At 45.9% G+C, this 21376-nt stretch overlaps 1 protein-coding gene across 1 annotated transcript in view; it reads left to right on the top strand.

Annotated features, from left to right (window-relative positions):
• LOC120046918 (teneurin-2-like) overlaps nucleotides 1-21376 on the top strand; it is a 115172-nt gene that overhangs the window by 71652 nt on the left and 22144 nt on the right. The window contains exons 16-25 of the mRNA XM_038992466.1: nucleotides 1550-1817; nucleotides 2897-3040; nucleotides 3548-3797; nucleotides 5568-5588; nucleotides 5768-5997; nucleotides 8701-8855; nucleotides 10296-10397; nucleotides 10632-10805; nucleotides 11050-11690; nucleotides 12245-12420. Coding sequence (XP_038848394.1) covers nucleotides 1550-1817; nucleotides 2897-3040; nucleotides 3548-3797; nucleotides 5568-5588; nucleotides 5768-5997; nucleotides 8701-8855; nucleotides 10296-10397; nucleotides 10632-10805; nucleotides 11050-11690; nucleotides 12245-12420 — 2161 coding nt within the window. The remainder of the gene's footprint in view (nucleotides 1-1549; nucleotides 1818-2896; nucleotides 3041-3547; nucleotides 3798-5567; nucleotides 5589-5767; nucleotides 5998-8700; nucleotides 8856-10295; nucleotides 10398-10631; nucleotides 10806-11049; nucleotides 11691-12244; nucleotides 12421-21376) is intronic.

Below are 21376 nucleotides of genomic sequence, written 5' to 3' on the forward strand. Positions count from 1 at the left end.
TCTCCTCCTCCATCTTTCCTCCTCCATCTCTCCTCCTCCATCTCTCCTCCTCCATCTCTCCTCCTCCATCTTTCCTCCTCCATCTTTCCTCCTCCATCTCTCCTCCTCCATCTTATCTCCTCCATCTTTTCTCCTCCATCTTTCCTCCTCCATCTTTCCTCCTCCATCTCTCCTCCTCCATCTTATCTCCTCCATCTTTCCTCCTCCATCTTTCCTCCTCCATCTTTCCTCCTCCATCTCTCCTCCTCCATCTTTCCTCCTCCATCTCTCCTCCTCCATCTCTCCTCCTCCATCTTTCCTCCTCCATCTCTCCTCCTCCATCTCTCCTCCTCCATCTTTCCTCCTCCATCTTTCCTCCTCCATCTCTCCTCCTCCATCTTTCCTCCTCCATCTTTCCTCCTCCATCTTTCCTCCTCCATCTTTCCTCCTCCATCTTTCCTCCTTCATCTTTCCTCCTCCATCTCTCCTCCTCCATCTTTCCTCCTCTATCTCTCCTCCTCTATCTCTCCTCCTCTATCTCTCCTCCTCTATCTCTCCTCCTCTATCTCTCCTCCTCTATCTCTCCTCCTCTATCTCTCCTCCTCTATCTCTCCTCCTCTATCTCTCCTCCTCCATCTCTCCTCCTCCATCTTTCCTCCTCCATCTCTCCTCCTCCATCTCTCCTCCTCCATCTTTCCTCCTCCATCTCTCCTCCTCCATCTCTCCTCCTCCATCTCTCCTCCTCCATCTCTCCTCCTCCATCTCTCCTCCATCTTTCCTCCTCCATCTCTCCTCCTCCATCTTTCCTCCTCCATCTTTCCTCCTCCATCTCTCTCCTCCATCTCTCTCCTCTATCTCTATCTTTCCTCCTTCTCTATATTTCCTCCCTTATCTCTCTTCTCCATCTCTTCCATCTCTCTTCCATCTCTTCTCACTCTCTCTCCTCCATCTCTCCTCCAGCTCTCCTTTATCTCTCTCCTCCATCTCTCTCCTTCATCTCTCTTCTCTATCTTTCTTCCTCCATCTCTCTCCTTCATCTCTCTTCTCTATCTTTCCTCCTCCATCTCTCTCCTCCATCTCTCTCCTCCATCTCTCTCTCTTCCATCTCTCTCCTCCATCTCTCTCCTCCACCTCTCTCCCCCATCTCTCTCCTCCATCACTCTCTTCCACCTCTCTCCTCCATCTCTCTCTTCCATCTCTCTCCTCCATCTCTCTCCTACATCGCTCTCCTCCATCTCTCTCCTCTACCTCTCTCCTCCATCTCTCTCCTACATCGTTCCCCTCCATCTCTCTCCTCCATCTCTCCTCCTCCCCTTTCTTTCTTTCTCTTTCTCTCTCCCTCCCTCCCTCCCCCTCTCTCTCTCTCTCCCTCTCTATATCTATCTCTCTGTCTATCTCTTTATCTCTCTCTCTCTCTCCAGGTGCTCCATGAGATGATAGATGTTCCAGGCACCAGTCTGAAGCTCTCTCCTCTCCTCTCATCCCTCTCTCTCTCTCTCACTTTCTCTCTCTTTCTCACACACTATCCCTCTCTCTTTCTCACACCACCTCTCTCTCTCCTTCTCTCCAGGTGCTCCACGAGATGATAGATGTTCCAGGGACCAGTCTGAAGCTGTGCTACCTGAGCTCCAGGACGTCTGGCTACCGCAGCCTGCTGAAGGTGACCATGACCCCAGCCATGGTGTCTCTGGGCCTGCTCAAGGTCCATCTGATGGTGGCTGTGGAGGGACATCTCTTCCAGAAGTGGTTCCACGCCTCGCCCAACCTGGCCTACACCTACATTTGGGATAAAACAGATGCCTATGGACAGAGAGTCTACGGGCTGTCGGAAGCTGTCGGTGAGTGTGTGTAGATAGAGTGTGTGAGTGCGGTGGGTAGGGTTTGTGTGTGTGTTTATGAGCGTGTGTGTGTGTCTGTCTGTCTGTGAGCAGTAATAGCACTCAGGGGTGCCGAGGCCCCCAGCTCGCTTCACTGACCGCTAACTCTGCTTGACAGCTAATAACCCTTCACCACGGTTACAGCTGCCGTGGTTACGTCTGAGTGACAGGAGGAGAGGAGAGTTTAACTGCCACCCAGGGCTTAGAGCGTCAAGTCTGTCATCTCTTAGAGCAGAAAAGACTGTAACGTCCACACACACTCTATTGCTCCAATGTAGATGATTGATTAGATAACCAACGTTACTTTACTTTCAATAGGTTTATTCTGAAGGGGACAATGCACATGAATTAATATTTCTGTAAATGTGTGTTTATGTCAATCAAGCGATGGTCGATATGACAACATGTCAACACTGTTGAATGATGGGAGAGAAATGGATCTGTCACCATGACAACACTTCCTAGTTGTCACAGAACTGCCTGCAGGGACAGTGAACCCCACACCCTCCCTCTCTCTCACTTTCTAATTAACATGTTTTTAATTGATTTGACGCCATGACAAGGATGTTAATTGGGTTATGGCCTTAACGAGGTGTTAGTGGGGTGAGAGGAGGAAGGGTCTGGTCTGGACACAAGTGCTAAAGAGCACAAGCTGTGCTAACTGCAGCTCACTTTACTTTATTAGTGGTGGGGCCTGTCTGTCTGTCTGTCTGTCTGTCTGTCTGTCTGTCTGTCTGTCTGTCTGTCTGTCTGTCTGTCTGTCTGTCTGTCTGTCTGTCTGTCTGTCTGTCTGTCTGTCTGTCTGGTGTTGTCTGTCCTGAGCTTTGAAAAGTTGCTTGTCTCCATACTGCTTTGTTATGAAGTATATTTTCTCTCACTCCCACTTCTCTCTCTGTCTCTCTTTCTCTCTCTCTCTCTCTCTCTCTCTCTCTCTCTCTCTCTCTCTCTCTCTCTCTCTCTCTCTCTCTCTCTCTCTCTCTCTCTCTCTCTCTCTCTCTCTCTCTCTCTCTCTCTCTCTCTTTCTTTCTTTCTCTCTCTAGTGTCAGTGGGGTATGAATATGAGTCGTGTGCCAATCTGATCCTATGGGAGAAGAGGACAGCAGTACTACAGGGCTTTGAACTGGACCCTTCTCATCTGGGAGGCTGGTCTCTGGATAAACACCATATCCTCAACACACGCAGCAGTATGTTTAAATATACTGTATATATATGTACATACACACACACCGTCATCTGAACACACACACACACACCGTCATCTGAACACACACACACACACACACCGTCATCTGAACACACACACACACACTGTCATCTCAACACACACACACACACCGTCATCTGAACACACACACACTGTCATCTCAACACACACACACACACACTGTCATCTGAACACACACACACACACCGTCATCTGAACACACACACACACACCGTCATCTGAACACACACACACACACTGTCATCTGAACACACACACACACACTGTCATCTCAACACACACACAAACACTGTCATCTCAACACATACACACACACTGTCATCTCAACACACACACAAACACACACCATCTTCTCAACAACACACACACACACACATTTCATTTGGCTGAATCAATAGTATGTGGGGTTTTTTCTTAAATAAAATGAATGAATTCATTGGTCCCTCCCTCCCTCCATCCTGTCTAGGTATCCTCCATAAGGGTAGTGGTGAGAACGTGTTTGTGTCAGAGCAGCCCCCTGTGATCAGCAGTGTAATGGGGAACGGACGTCGACGCTCTATCTCCTGCCCCAGCTGTAACGGCCTCGCCGACAGCAACAAGCTACTGGCGCCCGTAGCCCTGGCAACAGGCATCGACGGGAGCCTCTATGTGGGAGACCTGAACTTCATACGCAGGGTCTACCCCTCGCTCAATACCACGGGCATACTGGAACTGAGGTACGGATGGAGGGATGAGGAGAGGAGAAGATGGGGGGAGGGAAGAGAAGAGAAGAGAGGAGAGGAGAGGAGGAGAAAATGAGAGGAGGGGGAGATGACAGAGGAGCGGAGTAGTGTGTAGGATATCGAACATGTTGGATGAGATCAGTGAGGTTGTAATGAAAGCAGGGAGGGCTCGGGGGACAGAGTGATTGAAGTAGAATTATACACTGCACTAGATCGTATATCTCCTGGGTGTTTTTATCCATATTTAACTATGCTCTTCCCTTCACCGCTCCACAGCTATCTCTCTCTCTCTGTCGTTCTGTTGTCCCCTCAGAAATACCACAGCTATCTCTCTCTCGTTCTGTTGTCCCATCAGACACACTACAGCTAACTCTCTCTCTCTCTCTGTCGTTCTGTTGTCCCCTCAGAAATACCACAGCTATCTCTCTCTCGTTATGTTGTCCAATCAGACACACTACAGCTAACTCTCTCTCTCTCTGTCGTTCTGTTGTCCCCTCAGAAATACCACAGCTATCTCTCTCTCGTTCTGTTGTCCCATCAGACACACTACAGCTAACTCTCTCTCTCTCTGTCGTTCTGTTGTCCCCTCAGAAATACCACAGCTATCTCTCTCTCGTTCTGTTGTCCCATCAGACACACTACAGCTAACTCTCTCTCTCTCTGTCGTTCTGTTGTCCACTCAGAAATACCACAGCTATCTCTCGCTCTCTGTCGTTCTGTTGTCCCCTCAGAAACACTACAGCTATCTCTCTCTCTGTTGTTATGTTGCCCCCTCAGAAACACTACAGCTATCTCTCTCTCTCTCTCTGTTGTTCTGTTGCCCCCTCAGAAACACTACAGCTATCTCTCTCTCTCTGTTGTTCTGTTGCCCCCTCAGAAACACTACAGCTATCTCTCTCTCTCTGTTGTTCTGTTGCCCCCTCAGAAACACTACAGCTATCTCTCTCTCTCTGTTGTTCTGTTGTCCTCTCAGAAACACTACAGCTATCTCTCTCTGTGTTGTTCTGTTGCCCCCTCAGAAACACTACAGCTATCTCTCTCTGTGTTGTTCTGTTGCCCCCTCAGAAACACTACAGCTATCTCTCTCTCTCTCTCGTTCTGTTGTCCCATCAGACACACTACAGCTAACTCTCTCTCTCTTTGTCGTTCTCTTGTCCCCTCAGAAACACTACAGCTATCTCTCTCTCTGTCTTTCTCGTTCTGTTGTCCTCTCAGAACCACTACAGCTATCTCTCTCTCTTTCTCGTTCTGTTGTCCTCTCAGAAACACTACAGCTATCTCTCTCTCTCTGTTGTTCTGTTGCCCCCTCAGAAACACTACAGCTATCTCTCTCTGTTGTTATGTTGCCCCCTCAGAAACACTACAGCTATCTCTCTCTCTCTCTGTTGTTATGTTGCCCCCTCAGAAACACTACAGCTATCTCTCTCTCTCTCTGTTGTTCTGTTGCCCCCTCAGAAACACTACAGCTATCTCTCTCTCTGTTGTTATGTTGCCCCCTCAGAAACACTACAGCTATCTCTCTCTGTTGTTCTGTTGCCCCCGCAGAAACACTACAGCTATCTCTCTCTGTTGTTCTGTTGCCCCCCCAGAAACACTACAGCTATCTCTCTCTCTCTCTGTTGTTATGTTGCCCCCTCAGAAACACTACAGCTATCTCTCTCTCTTTCTCGTTCTGTTGTCCCCTCAGAAACACTACAGCTATCTCTCTATGATACTACAATAACATTTGTTCTGGGTTGTTTTTATCTGTCTTATCCTTTGAAGGAACAAAGATTTCAGACACAGGTAAGATGCTTCGCTCCTCGGTTAAATCATAAATTCCCAGCTAATAGCAGTAATTTAGAGTTACTTTAATCACAAAGATTGTTAAATTGCCCCCTGGGAAATATTATTTTAATCTAAGTTATTTTTCTCCAATTCAATTCAAATTCCAATAACTTTATTGTTCTCTCTCTGTCCCACAGTAACAACCCCACTCATAAGTACTTCCTGGCCATTAACCCGGTAACAGGGGCGTTGTTTATCTCGGATACCAATTCGCGGCGTATCTACCGTGTGCGCTCGCTGACGGGCGGGCGGCTTCTGTCGGACAATGCAGAGGTGGTTGCTGGGACAGGAGAGCAGTGTCTGCCCTTCGACGAGCGCTGTGGGGATGGAGGCAAAGCTACTGAGGCGACACTGATGAGCCCCAAAGGTGAGGAGTAGAGGAACATACACACACAAAGAGATATTCCAAAAATTGAGGGCTAAGCCACGGACAGTACCCTCATAAATTCCGAAGTGTAACTAGGATAGGGAAGGAAGAGACGTCCGTGCTACTGAGGTGCTGGTATTCATGATCTAGTCGTGAAAGTAGTAGTGATATCTTTCCTTTTTTATATCAGAAGACTGATGATGAAACTAATTGTCCGTCTAGTAGTGAAAGTAAAGCAGGGCAGAAGCAGAAGGAGGTTATAAACCAGATTACAGCTGAAGTTAGGATGATATCACGTGATGAAGCCTGCATCAAAAGAAGAACGCTGTGACACCAAACTGTCAAAGATGTCACCCTGTCACGTTTCCTCAGTGTGTGTGTGTGTTGTGTGTTGTGTGTGTGTGTGTGTGTGTATCCTTCCTGTCAGAAGGATACAAAGCCAGCCAGCACTTATCAGCCTGCCCTGTCAGTCCTCTTTCTCTCTCCCTCTCTCTGTCTGTCTATTTCTATCTCTCTCAGCCCTCCAGCTCTTCTGTCACTGGCCTTTCTCTTTCCCTCCTCTCCTCCCCGTGTGCTTCTCTGTTCAAAGGCACCCTGTTACCCCTCTCCCTCTTCTCCATCCGTTCCATAGCATTGCTTCGATCCATCACTGCTATTCCTTTCTCTCTTTCCCCCAGCAGTCTGTCTGTCTGTCTGCCTACCTGCCTGCCTGCCTGCCTGCCTGCCTGCCTGCCTGCCTGCCTGCCTGCCTGCCTGCCTGCCTGCCTGCCTGTCTGCCTGCCTGTCTGTCTGTCTGTCTGTCTGTCTGTCTGTCTGTCTGTCTGTCTGTCTGTCTGTGTATGTCTGTATGTCTGCCTGCCTGTCTGCCTGCCTGTCTGTGTGTACATCAGTCTGTGTGCCTGCCTGTCTGTCTGTCTGTCTGTCTGTCTGCCTGTCTGTCTGTGTGTACATCAGTCTGTCTGTCTGCCTGTCTATCTGTGTCTGTCTGTCTGTCTGTCTGTCTGTCTGTCTGTCTGTCTGTCTGTCTGTCTGTCTGTCTGTCTGTCTGTCTGTCTGTACAGTGCCTTGCAAAAGTATTCATCCGCCTTGGCGTTTTTCCTATTTTGTTGCATTGCAACCTGTAATTTAAATGGATTTTTATTTGTATTTCATCTAATGGACATACACAAAATAGTCCAAATTGGTGAAGTGAAATGAAAAAAAATCCCCAAAATGTAAAACGGAAAAGTGGTGCGTGCATATGTATTCACCCCTTTTGCTATAAAGCCCCTAAATAAGATCTGGTGCAACCAATTACCTTCAGAAGTCACATAATTAGTTAAATAAAGTCCACCTGTGTGCAATCTAAATGTCACATGATCTATCACATGATCTCGGTATATTCTGTTCTGAAAGGCCCCAGAGTCTGCAACAACACTAAGCAAGGGGCACCACCAAGCAAGCGGCACCATGAAGACCAAGGAGCTCTCCAAACAGGTCAGGGACAAAGTTGTGGAGAAGTACAGATCAGGGTTGGGTTATAAAAAAATATCAGAAACTTTGAATATCCCACGGAGCACCATTAAATCCATTATTAAAAAATGGAAAGAATATGGCACCACAACAAACCTGCCAAGAGAGGGCCGCCCACCAAAACTCACGGCCCAGGCAAGGAGGGTGTTATCAGAGAGGCAACAAGGAGACCAAAGATAACCCTGAAGGAGCTGCAAAGCTCAACAGCAGAGATTGGAGTATCTGTCCATAGGACCACTTTAAGCCGTACACTCCACAGAGCTGGGCTTTATGGAAGTGGCCAGAAAAAAGCTATTTCTTAAAGAAAAAAATATGTAAGAAGGTACTCTCGTCAGATGAGACTAAATTTGAGCTTTTTGGCCATCGAAGTCCACGCTATGTCTGGCGTAAACCCAACACCTCTCATCACCCCGAGAACACATCCCTAAAGTGAAGCATAGTGGTAGCAGCATCATGCTGTGGGGATGTTTTTCATCGGCAGGGACTTGGAAACTGGTCAGAGTTGAAGGAATGATGGATGGCGCTAAATACAGGGAAATTATTGAGGGAAACCTGTTTCAGTCTTCCAGAGATTTGAGACTGGGACGGAGGTTCACCTTCCAGCAGGACAATGACTTAAAGCATACTGCGAAAGCAACACTTGAGTGGTTTAAGGGGAAACATTTAAATGTCTTGAAATGGCCGAGTCAAAGCCCAGACCTCAATCTAATCTGTATATCGGTCTGTCTGTCTGTCTGCTATGGACAGAGTGACGCCACTGACGGTGAAATGGGAGCAGGAGATAAATGCATCATATCAGTCTTTACTTTCCAAAGACATTTGATCAACTTGCTGGCGAACAGAAAGTAGAAACTGCAAGGACACAGGGTTACTCTGAGGGACCCTGGAAAGTAATGCTACAAGGTCATCATCGTCATTACATAACTTACTAATTACCAAGTTGTTGCATCTTATAAAATAACATTTATTGGCCTAATGTATTTATTTAGTACCCACTTACGTATTAAGGTGAATTCAAACGTCCTTCCCCTCCCAGGTATTGATGCTGTGTGTGTGTGTGTGTGTGTGTGTGTGTGTGTGTGTGTGTGTGTGTGTGTGTGTGTGTGTGTGTGTGTGTGTGTGTGTGTGTGTGTGTGTGTGTGTGTGTGTGTGTGTGTGTGTGTGTGTGTGTGTGCGTGTGTTTCTTTCCAGGTATTGCTGTGGATAAGAATGGTCTGATGTATTTTGTGGATGCCACTATGATCCGTAAGGTTGACCAAAACGGGATCATCTCTACTCTACTGGGCGCCAATGACCTGACCGCAGTACGACCACTCAGCTGTGACACTAGCATGGACGTCAGCCAGGTAGGGAGAGGGGGGGGAGGGAGGAACTTGATTTGGTTGGAGCCAAAAATATGTAAGTTTCCATTTAAATCAGTTTTGAACGTTTCAAACAGGTTGACAACAACCTGATCTGGTTTACATGCAATGAACACTTTGTTTTCGGTCTCCTGTAAAATTCTGAAAATACACTACATTACCAAAAGTATGTGGACACCTGCTCATCAAACATCTCCTAACAAAATCATACACATTAATATGAGTTGTTCCCTCCCTTTGCTGCTATAAAAGCCTCCACTCTTCTGGGAAGGATTTCCACTAGATGTTGGAACATTGCTGCGTGGACTTGCTTCCATTCAGCCACAAGAGCATTAGTGAGGTCGGGCACTGATGTTGGGCGATTAGGCCTGGCTCGCAGTCGACGTTCCAATTCATCCCAAAGGTGTTCGATGGGGTTGAGGTCAGGGCTCTGTGCTGGCCAGTCAAGTTCTTCCACACTGATCTTGACAAACCATTTCTGTATGGACCTCACTTTGTGTCTGGGGGCATTGTCATGCTGAAACAGGAAAGGGCCTTCCCTAAACTGTTACAACAAAGTTGGAAGCACAGAATCATCTAAAATGTAATTGTATGCTGTAGCGTTAATATTTTCCTTCACTGGAACTAAGGGGCCTAGCCCAAACCATGAAAAACAGCCCCAGACCATTATTCCTCCTCCACCAAACTTTACAGTTGGCACTATGCATTCGGACAGGTAGCGTTCTCCTGGCATCCGCCAAACCCAGATTCGTCCATCGGACTGCTAGATGGTGAAGCGTGATTCATCATGGCCAGAGTACGTGTTTCCACTGTTCCAGAGGTCAATGGCGGTGAACTTTACATCACTCCAGCCAACGCTTGGCATTGTGCATGCTGATCTTAGGCTTGTGTGCAGCTGGTCGGCCATGGAAACCCATTTCATGAATCTCCAGATGAATAGTTAATGTGCTGAAGTTGCTTCCAGAGGCAGTTTGGGACTCAGTAGTGAGTGTTGCATCCGAGATAACAGATGATTTTTACGCTGTACGCGCTTCAGTACTCGGCGGTCCCGTTCTGTAAGCTTGTGTGGCCTACCACTTCACAGCTGAGCCGTTGTTGCTCCTAGACGTTTCCACTTCACAATAACAGCACTTACAGTTGACCGGGGCAGCTCTAGCAGGGCAGAAATTTGATGAACTGACTTGTTGGAAAGGTGGCATCCTATGACATTGCCACGTTGAAAGTCACAGAGCTCTTCAGTAAGGCCCTTCTACTGCAAATGTTTGTCTATGGAGATTGCATGGCTGTGAGATCGATTTTATACACCTCTCGGTAACGAGTGTGAGTGAATTAGCCAAATCCACTAATTTGAAGTGGTGTCCACATACTTTTTGTTATGTAGCTTTTGTGATCAACCCTGGATTTGTTTGTTGTTTTGTTTATCAGGTGCGTCTGGAGTGGCCTACAGACCTGGCAGTAAACCCCATGGATAACTCTCTGTACGTCCTGGAGAACAACGTCATCCTGCGCATCACTGAGAACCACCAAGTGAGTTTTGCTTCCATATCAATTATCGTCATATAAGCAGTTATTGCGATTAAACTACTGTCGTAATATAATCAGTCATCGCGATATAATCAGTTATCACGATATAAGCAATTATCACGATATGATCAGTTATTGCGATACAAGAGGTTATCGTGACTTAAACAAAATCATGATGCTATTATCATATATGTATTATTATATTATCTGTACATTAAATATCATTATCGCCCCCAGGTGAGCATCATAGCAGGGCGGCCCATGCATTGTCAGGTTCCAGGTATAGACTACAGCCTGAGTAAGCTTGCCATCCACGCTGCGTTGGAGAGTGCTACAGCCATCGCCCTGTCTTACACCGGAGTTCTCTACATCGCTGAGACGGACGAGAAGAAAATCAACCGCGTCAGACAGGTACAACAGCACCTTTGTTTTTAAACATTAAAAAGTAGCTTTACCTTACTGCATTGTTGGGTTTGGAGTTTGCAAGAAAGACATTTCACTGTACTTGTGCACGTGACATTAAAACTTGAAACTTCACTTTTCTGTCCTCCATCTCTTTTCTAAAACATTCTGTCTTTCCTGTCTTCCTTGTCTCATTTCTGTCGTTCCCTCTCTCTCGTTTGTTGTCTCATCTCTATCGTTCCCTCTCTCTCAGGTATCCACTAATGGTGAGATGTCTCTGCTGGCCGGCGCCACGTCAGACTGCGACTGCAAGAATGATGTCAACTGCAACTGTTTCTACGGCGACGACGGCTACGCGCCCGACTCCGGCCTCAACTCCCCCGCCTCGCTCGCCGTCTCACCCGACGGAACGCTTTTCATCGCCGATCTTAACAACATACGCATCAGAGCCGTACGAGCCAATCGACCCGGCCCGTCAGCCTCGGGGGCGGGATCAGGATCGATGATGGGACAATACGAAGTTGCGTCGCCACGGGAACAGGAGCTCTATGTGTTCAACGGTGACGGTCAACATCTACAGACCGTGAGTCTGGTCACGGGAGAACCGTTATATAACTTCACCTACGGGCCGGACAGAGAGCTAGCCACGGTGGTGGACAACTGCAACAACACTGTCAGGGTGAGAAGGGAGGGTCTGGGCCAGGGGGGGAGTTCTGGCATCCTCAGACTGGTGTTACTGCCAGAGAACCAGGTGGTGACCCTGGGTCTGGACCCTGCTGGGGGGTTGAGGAGTGTCTCAGCCCAGGGACAGGAGGTGGCCCTACTGGGGTACTCTGGGAGTACAGGACTACTGGCCACCAAGGCCGACGAGACCGGATGGACCACCTTCTACCAGTGAGTGGGTTGTGAGGGTGGGGTGTTTTTATGCATCAGTCAAACGCGGACACTTCAGCAGCACTCAGGGTCACATATTAGTTGCATTGCCTGGCACACATCGAGCTAGGACTGGTTTACAGTCCACTGCTGCCCCCTGCAGTTAACTTCTGTCACACAAGTGTGTGCTTCAGTCAGAGCTAACAGAACTGACAGGTGTTCGAGGTCTATAGAGGTTTGCTTTTGTCACTGCACACACACACACACCCATACACACACTTTCTGCTGAGACCTGCCATGTTAAGAGAAATCCACGGAGACCAGCTATTCCCAGCTCCTCTGTACAAGTAAGCTGTGAGAGGAGAGGAGGGGAGGGGAGGGGAGGGGAGGGGAGGGGAGGGGAGGGGAGGGGAAGGGAAGGGAAGGGAAGGGAAGGGAGGGGAGGGGAGGGAAGGGAGGGGACTGAAAATGACAACTCTGAAATCACATTGATTAAGGACTATTTTGTCACTAGTTGTCCCTATCTTCCCAGGTGGGACAGTGAGAAGTAACCTCTATATGTCTCTCTCCTCCAGGTATGACAGTGAGGGTCGTCTGACCAATGTAACCTATCCTACTGGCATGGTGACCAGTCTGCACCGGGAGATAGAACGTTCCATCAACATTGACATAGAGAGCTCCAGCAGAGACGATGACGTCACCGTGATCACCAACCTGTCCTCTGTGGAGGCCTCATACACCGTGGTGCAAGGTGGGACATACACACACATGCATACACACACCCCACAGTGAAAGGGACACACGCACATATACACACACACCGTGGTTCAAAGTGAGATACAGCATATTAGTATCAAATCAAATCAAACTCTATTTGTCACATGCGCCAAATACAACAAGTGTAGACTTTACCATGAAATGCTTACTTACAAGCCCTTTATCAACAGTGCAGTTCAAGAAGAGTTAAGAAAATATTTACAAAATAGACTAAAGTAAAAAATAATAATAAAAAGTAACACAATAATAATAACAATAATGAGGTTATATACAGGGGTACCGGTACCGAGTCAGTGTGCAGGTTAGTTGAGGTAGGTGGGGGTGGTGACTATGCATAGATAATAAACAGTGAGTAGCAGCAGTGTACAAAAGGGGGGGGGGGGGGGGGTCAATGTTATAGTCCGGTGGCGGTTTAATTAATTGTTCAGCAGTCTAATGGCTTGGGGGGGGTAGACGCTGTTAAGGAGCCTTTTGGACCTAGACTTGGCGCTCCGGTACTGCTTGCCATGCGGTAGCAGAGAAAACACTCTATGACTTGGGTGACTGGGGTCTCTGACTATTTTCTGGGCTTTCTCTGACACCGCCTATAATATAGGTCCTGGAAGGCTGGAAGCTTGGTCACAGTGATGTACTGGGCCGTACGCACTACCCTCTGTAGCGCCTTACGGTCAGATGCCGAGCAGTTGCCATACCAGCAGGTGATGCAACCGGTCAGGATGCTCTCGATGGTGCAGCTGTAGAACCTTTTGAGGATCTGGGGACCCATGCCAAATCTTTTCAGTCTCCTCAAGGGGAAAATGTTTTGTCGTGCCCTCTTCATGACTGTCTTGGTAAGTCTGGACCATGATGGTCAAAACCACGGTCAAGCTGTAACTTCAAGCTATAACTCCGTTCCAACTAGACTACAGACTGATGTGTTGAGTCAGCCATGTCTCAGAGTATTAATGGTTGTCTATCTATACAGAGCTCCACTCCAGGGGTAGTAATGGGAGAGAAATTATTCATCTAGTGGGAACAGCAAGAGTTATCTAAGGTGTGTGTGTGTGTGTGTGTGTGTGTGTGTGTGTGTGTGTGTGTGTGTGTGTGTGTGTGTGTGTGTGTGTGTGTGTGTGTGTGTGTGTGTGTGTGTGTGTGTGTGTGTGTGTGTGTGTGTGTGTGTGTGTGTGTGTGTGTGTGAATGCGTGCGCATGAGCGTGTGTGTGTGTGTGTGTGTGTGTGTGTGTGTGTGTGTGAATGCGTGCGCATGAGCGTGTGTGTGTGTGCCAGCCAAATGTTTGGTTCTGAATGAAAGTTGAAAATACAGTACCAGTCAAGTTTGGACACACCTACTCATTCAAGGGTTTTTCTTTATTTTTACTATTTTCGACATGGTAGAATAGTAGTGAAGACATCAAAACTATGAAATAACACATATGGAATCATGTAGTAACCAAAAGCCACCCTTTGCCTTGATGACAGCTTTGCGCTCTTGGCATTCTCTCAAACAGTTTCATGAGGAATGCTTTTTCAACAGTCTTGTAGGAGTTCCCAAATATGCTGAGCACTTGTTGACTGCTTTTCCTTCATTCTGCAGTCCAACTCATCCCAAACCATCTCTATTGGGTTGAGGTTGGGTGATTGTGGAAGCCAGGTCATCTGATGCAGCACTCCATCACTCTCCTTGGTCAAATAGTCCTTACACAGCCTAGAGGTATGTTTTGTGTCATTGTCCTGTTGAAAACAAATGATAGTGCCACTAAGCGCAAACCAGATGGGATGGAGTATCGCTGCAGAATACTGTGCTAGTCATGCTGGTTAAGTGTGCCTTGAATTCTAAATAAATCACTGACAGTGTCCCTAGCAAAGCACCATCACACCTCCTCCTCCATTCTTCACGGTGGGAACCACACATGCAGAGATCATCCGTTCACCTACTCTGCGTCTCACAAAGACACGGGCAGTTTGAACCAAAAAACTCAAATATTGATTCATCAGACCAAAGGACATATTTCCACCAGTCTAATGTCCATTGTTCGTGTTTCTTGGCCCAAGCAAGTCTCTTCTTCTTATTGGTGTCCTTTAGTAGTGGTTTCTTTGCAGCAATTTGACCATGAAGGCCTGATTCACACAGTCTCCTCTGAACAGTTGATGTTGAGATGTGTCTGTTACTTGAACTCTGTGAAGCATTTATTTGGGCTGCAATCTGAGGTGCAGTTAACTCTAATGAACTTGTCCTCTGCAGCAGAGGTAACTCTGGGTCTTCCTTTCCTGTGGCGGTCCTCATGAGAGCCAGTTTCATCATAGAGCTTGATGGTTTTTGCGACTACACTTGAAGAAACTTTCAAAGTTCTTTACATTTTCCAGATTAACTGACCTTCATGTCTTAAAGTAATGATGGACTGTCCTTTCGCTTTGCTTATTTTAGCTTTTCTTGCCATAATATGGACTTGGTCTTTTACTAATCTTCTGTATACCACCCCTACCTTGTCACAACAACTGATTGGCTCAAACGCATTAAGAAGGAAAGGACTTCCACAAATAACTTTTAACAAGGTACACCTGTTAATTGAAAAGCTGATTGTGCAAAGCTGTCATCAAGGCAAAGGGTGGCTACTTTGAAGAATCTCAATATAAAATATATTTTGATTTGTTTAATTAAAACTTTTTTGGTTACTACATTATTCCATATTTGTTATTTCATAGTTGTAATGTCTTCACTATTATTCTAAAATGTAGAAAATAGTAAAAAAATTCAGAAAAACCCTGGAATTAGTAGGTGTGTCCAAACGTTTGACTGGTACTGTACATATTTTCTAGACAATGAAATCAGATTGATTTTCGGCTCTGAATAAAAGTTGAAAATATATCATTTTTAGATGTCTATGTTTGGGCCAAATCAAGGATGGTCCTGACTGGACAAAGTCTGAACCAAACATAGACGTCTATGATTGGTTCAGATTTGGTCCGGACCGAACCAAAAAACAACGTCCATGGACGTGGAAATCAGAGCCGGTCCAAATTGCACCAAAAAAATAATTCCAGACAGGACCAAAAAAAAACGTCCAAAAGGAGTCGGCATCGGTCCTTACTGAGGTATAGCCTACAGCAGGGATGTGCAATTCCAGTCCTCTGGGGCCAGAGTCATTTGTTAAACAGGCTGTTGTAATTGCTTTTTTAGTCCTGATTCCTGTGACTAATCAATTTGGCTATTTAAGCTATGAGTATCAGCTACCCAACTTTATCAGGAGGAGTTCTCCTGAGCATATTTGCAATGTGTTTACACAGCGGGAAATGAAGAAGTATGTTCTATTTCGCTATGATCAGCTTGTAAAAAATGTACAGATACAAACTACAAACCGCTGATCATGACAATTTAGACCACGGGATGAAACTCCTGGACAGTAGCCTGTCCTGTTTTTATTATATGCTGTTTAACCTGTGAGCACATGTCAGCACATTATTTATTTGGGTGCCATTTAGGTTAGGCTATTTGATGGGAGAAACCTGCATGGTGTAAAAAGTGTCTGTCTCATTACATTATCATACATTATATCTCCAGCCTGTAGGCTATAGTAAAGGTCACAGACTCTTTTGTACCATAATTCTATATCTGTTATCATTTATGTCAGTGGTGGAAAAAGTATCCAATTGTCATACATGAATAAAAGTAAAGATACCTTAATAGAAAATGACTCAAGTAAAAGTGAAAATCACCCAGTAAAATACTTGAGTAAAAGTCTAAAAGTATTTAGTTTTAAATATACTTAAGTATCAAAAGTAAAAAGTATAAATAATTTATAATTCCTTATATTAAGCAAACCAGACGGCACCATTTGCTTGTTTTTTTAATTTACAGATAGCCAGTGGCACACTCCAACACTCAGACATCATTTACTGATAGCCAGTGGCACACTCCAACACTCAGACATCATTTACTGATAACCAGGGGCACACTCCAACACTCAGACATCATTTACTGATAGCCAGTGGCACACTCCAACACTCAGACATCATTTACTGATAACCAGGGGCACACTCCAACACTCAGACATCATTTACTGATAGCCAGGGGCACACTCCAACACTCAGACATCATTTACTGATAGCCAGTGGCACACTCCAACACTCAGACATCATTTACTGATAGCCAGTGGCACACTCCAACACTCAGACATCATTTACTGATAACCAGGGGCACACTCCAACACTCAGACATCATTTACTGATAACCAGGGGCACACTCCAACACTCAGACATTATTTACAGACAGCCAGTGGCACACTCCAACACTCAGACATTATTTACAGACAGCCAGTGGCACACTCCAACACTCAGACATTATGTACAGATAGCCAGGGGCACACTCCAACACTTAGACATCATTTACAGACAGCCAGTGGCACACTCCAACACTCAGACATCATTTACAGACAGCCAGGGGCACACTCCAACACTCAGACATTATGTACAGATAGCCAGGGGCACACTCCAACACTTAGACATCATTTACAGACAGCCAGGGGCACACTCCAACACTCAGACATCATTTACAGACAGCCAGTGGCACACTCCAACACTCAGACATCATTTACAGACAGCCAGGGGCACACTCCAACACTCAGACATTATGTACAGATAGCCAGGGGCACACTCCAACACTTAGACATCATTTACAGACAGCCAGTGGCACACTCCAACACTCAGACATCATTTACAGACAGCCAGGGGCACACTCCAACACTCAGACATTATGTACAGATAGCCAGGGGCACACTCCAACACTTAGACATCATTTACAGACAGCCAGGGGCACACTCCAACACTCAGACATCATTTACAGACAGCCAGGGGCACACTCCAACACTCAGACATCATTTACAGACAGCCAGGGGCACACTCCAACACTCAGACATCATTTACAGACAGCCAGTGGCACACTCCAACACTCAGACATCATTTACAGACAGCCAGGGGCACACTCCAACACTTAGACATCATTTACAGACAGCCAGGGGCACACTCCAACACTTAGACATCATTTACAGACAGCCAGTGGCACACTCCAACACTCAGACATCATTTACAGACAGCCAGGGGCACACTCCAACACTCAGACATCATTTACAGACAGCCAGTGGCACACTCCAACACTCAGACATCATTTACAGACAGCCAGTGGCACACTCCAACACTCAGACATCATTTACAGACAGCCAGTGGCACACTCCAACACTCAGACATCATTTACAGACAGCCAGTGGCACACTCCAACACTCAGACATCATTTACAAACTAAGCATTTGATTTGTAGTGACTCCGCTAAATCAGAGGCAGTAGGGATGACCAGGGATTTTCTCTTGACAAGTCTGTGAATTGGACCCTTGTCCTGTCCTGCTAAGCATTCAAAATGTAGTAAAAAGTACATTATTTTCTTTAGGAATGTAGTGAAGTAAAATGATTAAAAATCATAAATAGTAAAGTACAGATACAAAAAAAACTACTTAAGTAAAGTAGTACTTTAAAGTATTTTTAATCAAGTACTTTACACCACTGATATATTTGAGATCATTTTTTGGACGGGACGTTGGTGGAGCTCCGCAGCGATGTGTCTCTCCCACAGCACCCCTGAGAGGCGCGCTGGGAACGGACAAGAGAGTCGCTGCCTTTGACAAAGTGGGCACTGCTTATCACAGGGCGGCATCAGCGCTCACCTAAAAAGCCCATATGCCACTGGTTGAGAGAAATAGTCATTGTTTTCGGGCAGAATTATGTGAGGTTTTATGTGTTGTTGGTGACTTGGTCAGTCAATCTGCCACAATAGGCTAAACCTAATCCTGCCTAGTGAGCGGGCTGGTCGTGTCTCTATCTTTGTGTTTCTTTGCGTGCGTGTGTCTCTGCGTGTGTGTGTATGTTTGTGCGTGTCTATGTGTCTGTCTGTGTGTCTGTTACATGTATTACAGCACAGTGTTCTGGTCTGCTGTGCTGGGACACTGGTTTTAACAGCTTGCTTTGCTCCCCCCTCTCTTTTTCTCTTCTCAGCCACCTCTCGTTCTCTCTCTTTCTCTCTCTCACCTTTCTTTCTCTCTCTCTTTATCTCTCACCTCTCCCTCTCTCTCTACCTCCCTCTCATCTCTCTCACCCGCTCTCTCTCTATATATATATATATATTCAATTCAATGGGCTTTATTGGCATGGGAAACATATGTTAACATTGCCAAAGCAAGTGAAGTAGATAATATACAAAAGTGAAATAAACAATGAAAATGAACAGTGAACATTACACTCACAGAAGTTCCAAACGAATAAAGACATTACAAATGTCATATTATGTATATATACAGTGTTGTAACGATGTACAAATGGTTAAAGTACAAAAGGGAAAATAAATAAGCATAAATATGGGTGGTATTTAAAATGGTGTTTGTTCACTGGTTGACCTTTTCTTGTGGCAACAGGTCACTTTGGTATTTCAGATATGGGAGTTTATCAAAATCGGGTTTGTTTTCAAATTCTTTGTGGATCTGTGTAATCTGAGGGAAATATGTGTCTCTAATATGGTCATACATTGGGCAGGAGGTTAGGAAGTGGAGCTCAGTTTCCACCTCATTTTGTGGGCAGTGTGCACATAGCCTGTCTTCTCTTGAGAGCCAGGTCTGCCTACGGCGGCCTTTCTCAATAGCAAGGCTATGCTCACTGAGTCTGTACATAGTCAAAGCTTTCCTTAAGTTTGGTCAGTCACAGTGGTCAGGTATTCTGCCACTGTGAACTCTCTGTTTAGGGTCAGTCACAGTGGTCAGGTATTCTGCCACTGTGTACTCTCTGTTTAGGGTCAGTCACAGTGGTCAGGTATTCTGCCACTGTGTACTCTCTGTTTAGGGTCAGTCACAGTGGTCAGGTATTCTGCCACTGTGTACTCTCTGTTTAGGGTCAGTCACAGTGGTCAGGTATTCTGCCACTGTGTACTCTCTGTTTAGGGTCAGTCACAGTGGTCAGGTATTCTGCCACTGTGTACTCTCTGTTTAGGGTCAGTCACAGTGGTCAGGTATTCTGCCACTGTGTACTCTCTGTTTAGGGTCAGTCACAGTGGTCAGGTATTCTGCCACTGTGTACTCTCTGTTTAGGGTCAGTCACAGTGGTCAGGTATTCTGCCACTGTGTACTCTCTGTTTAGGGTCAGTCACAGTAGTCAGGTATTCTGCCACTGTGTACTCTCTGTTTAGGGTCAGTCACAGTAGTCAGGTATTCTGCCACTGTGAACTCTCTGTTTAGGGTCAGTCACAGTGGTCAGGTATTCTGCCACTGTGAACTCTCTGTTTAGGGTCAGTCACAGTAGTCAGGTATTCTGCCACTGTGTACTCTCTGTTTAGGGTCAGTCACAGTAGTCAGGTATTCTGCCACTGTGTACTCTCTGTTTAGGACCAGTCTCAGTGGTCAGGTATTCTGCCACTGTGTACTCTCTGTTTAGGACCAGTCTCAGTGGTCAGGTATTCTGCCACTGTGTACTCTCTGTTTAGGACCAGTCTCAGTGGTCAGGTATTCTGCCACTGTGTACTCTCTGTTTAGGACCAGTCTCAGTGGTCAGGTATTCTGCCACTGTGTACTCTCTGTTTAAGGCCAAACAGCATCCTAGTTTTCCCTGTTTTGTTGTTAATTCTTTCCAATGTGTCAAGTAATTATCTTTTTGTTTTCTCGTGATTTGGTTGGGTCTAATTGTGTTGCTGTCCTGGGGCTCTGTGGGGTCTGTTTGTGTTTGTGAACAGAGCCCTAGGACCAGCTTGCTTAGGGGACTCTTCTCCAGGTTCATCTCTCTGTAGGTGATGTCTTTGTTATGGAAGGTTTGGGAATCGCTTCCTTTTAAGTGGTTGTAGAATTTAACAGCTCTTTTCTGGATTTTGATCATTAGCGGGTATCGGCCTAATTCTGCTCTGCATGCATTATTTGGTGTTCTACGTTGTACACGGAGGATATTTTTGCAGAATTCTGCATGCAGAGTCTCAATTTGGTGTTTGTCCCATTTTGTGAAATCTTGGTTGGTGAGCGGACCCCAGACCTCACAACCATAAAGGGCAATGGGTTCTATAACTGATTCAAGTATTTTTTGCCAGATCCTAATTGGTATGTCAAATTTTATGTTCCTTTTGATGGCATAGAATGCCCTTCTTGCCTTGTCTCTCAGATCGTTCACAGCTTTGTGGAAGTTACCTGTGGCGCTGATGTTTAGGCTGAGGTATGTATAGTTTTTTGTGTGCTCTAGGGCAATGGTCTCTAGATGGAATTTGTATTTGTGGTCCTGGCGACTGGACCTTTTTTGGAACACCATTATTTTTGTCTTACTGAGATTTACTGTCAGGGCCCAGGTCTGGCAGAATCTGTGCAGAAGATCTAGGTGCTGCTGTAGGCCCTCCTTGGTTGGTGACCGAAGCACCAGATCATCAGCAAACAGTAGACATTTGACTTCAGATTCTAGTAGGGTGAGGCCGGGTGCTGCAGACTTTTCTAGTGCCCGCGCCAATTCATTGATATATATGTTGAAGAAGGTGGGGCTTAAGCTGTATCCCTGTCTCACCCCAGGCCCTGTGGGAAGAAATGTGTGTGTTTTTTGCCTATTTTAACTACACACTTGTTGTTTGTGTACATGGATATTATAATGTTGTATGTTTTTCCCCCAACACCATTTTCCATCCATTTGTATAGCAGACCCTCATGCCAAATTGAGTCCAAGGCTTTTTTGAAATCAACAAAGCATGAGAAGACTTTGTCTTTGTTTTGGTTTGTTTGTTTGTCAATTAGCGTGTGCAAGGTGAATACGTGGTCTGTCGTACGATAATTTGGTAAAAAGCCAATTTGACGTTTGCTCAGCACATTGTTTTCACTGAGGAAATGTACGAGTCTGCTGTTAATGATAATGCAGAGGATTTTCCCAAGGTTGCTGTTGACGCATATCCCACGGAA

The sequence above is a fragment of the Salvelinus namaycush genome, chromosome 5, assembly GCF_016432855.1.
Source record: "Salvelinus namaycush isolate Seneca chromosome 5, SaNama_1.0, whole genome shotgun sequence".
Lineage (NCBI taxonomy): Eukaryota > Metazoa > Chordata > Actinopteri > Salmoniformes > Salmonidae > Salvelinus > Salvelinus namaycush.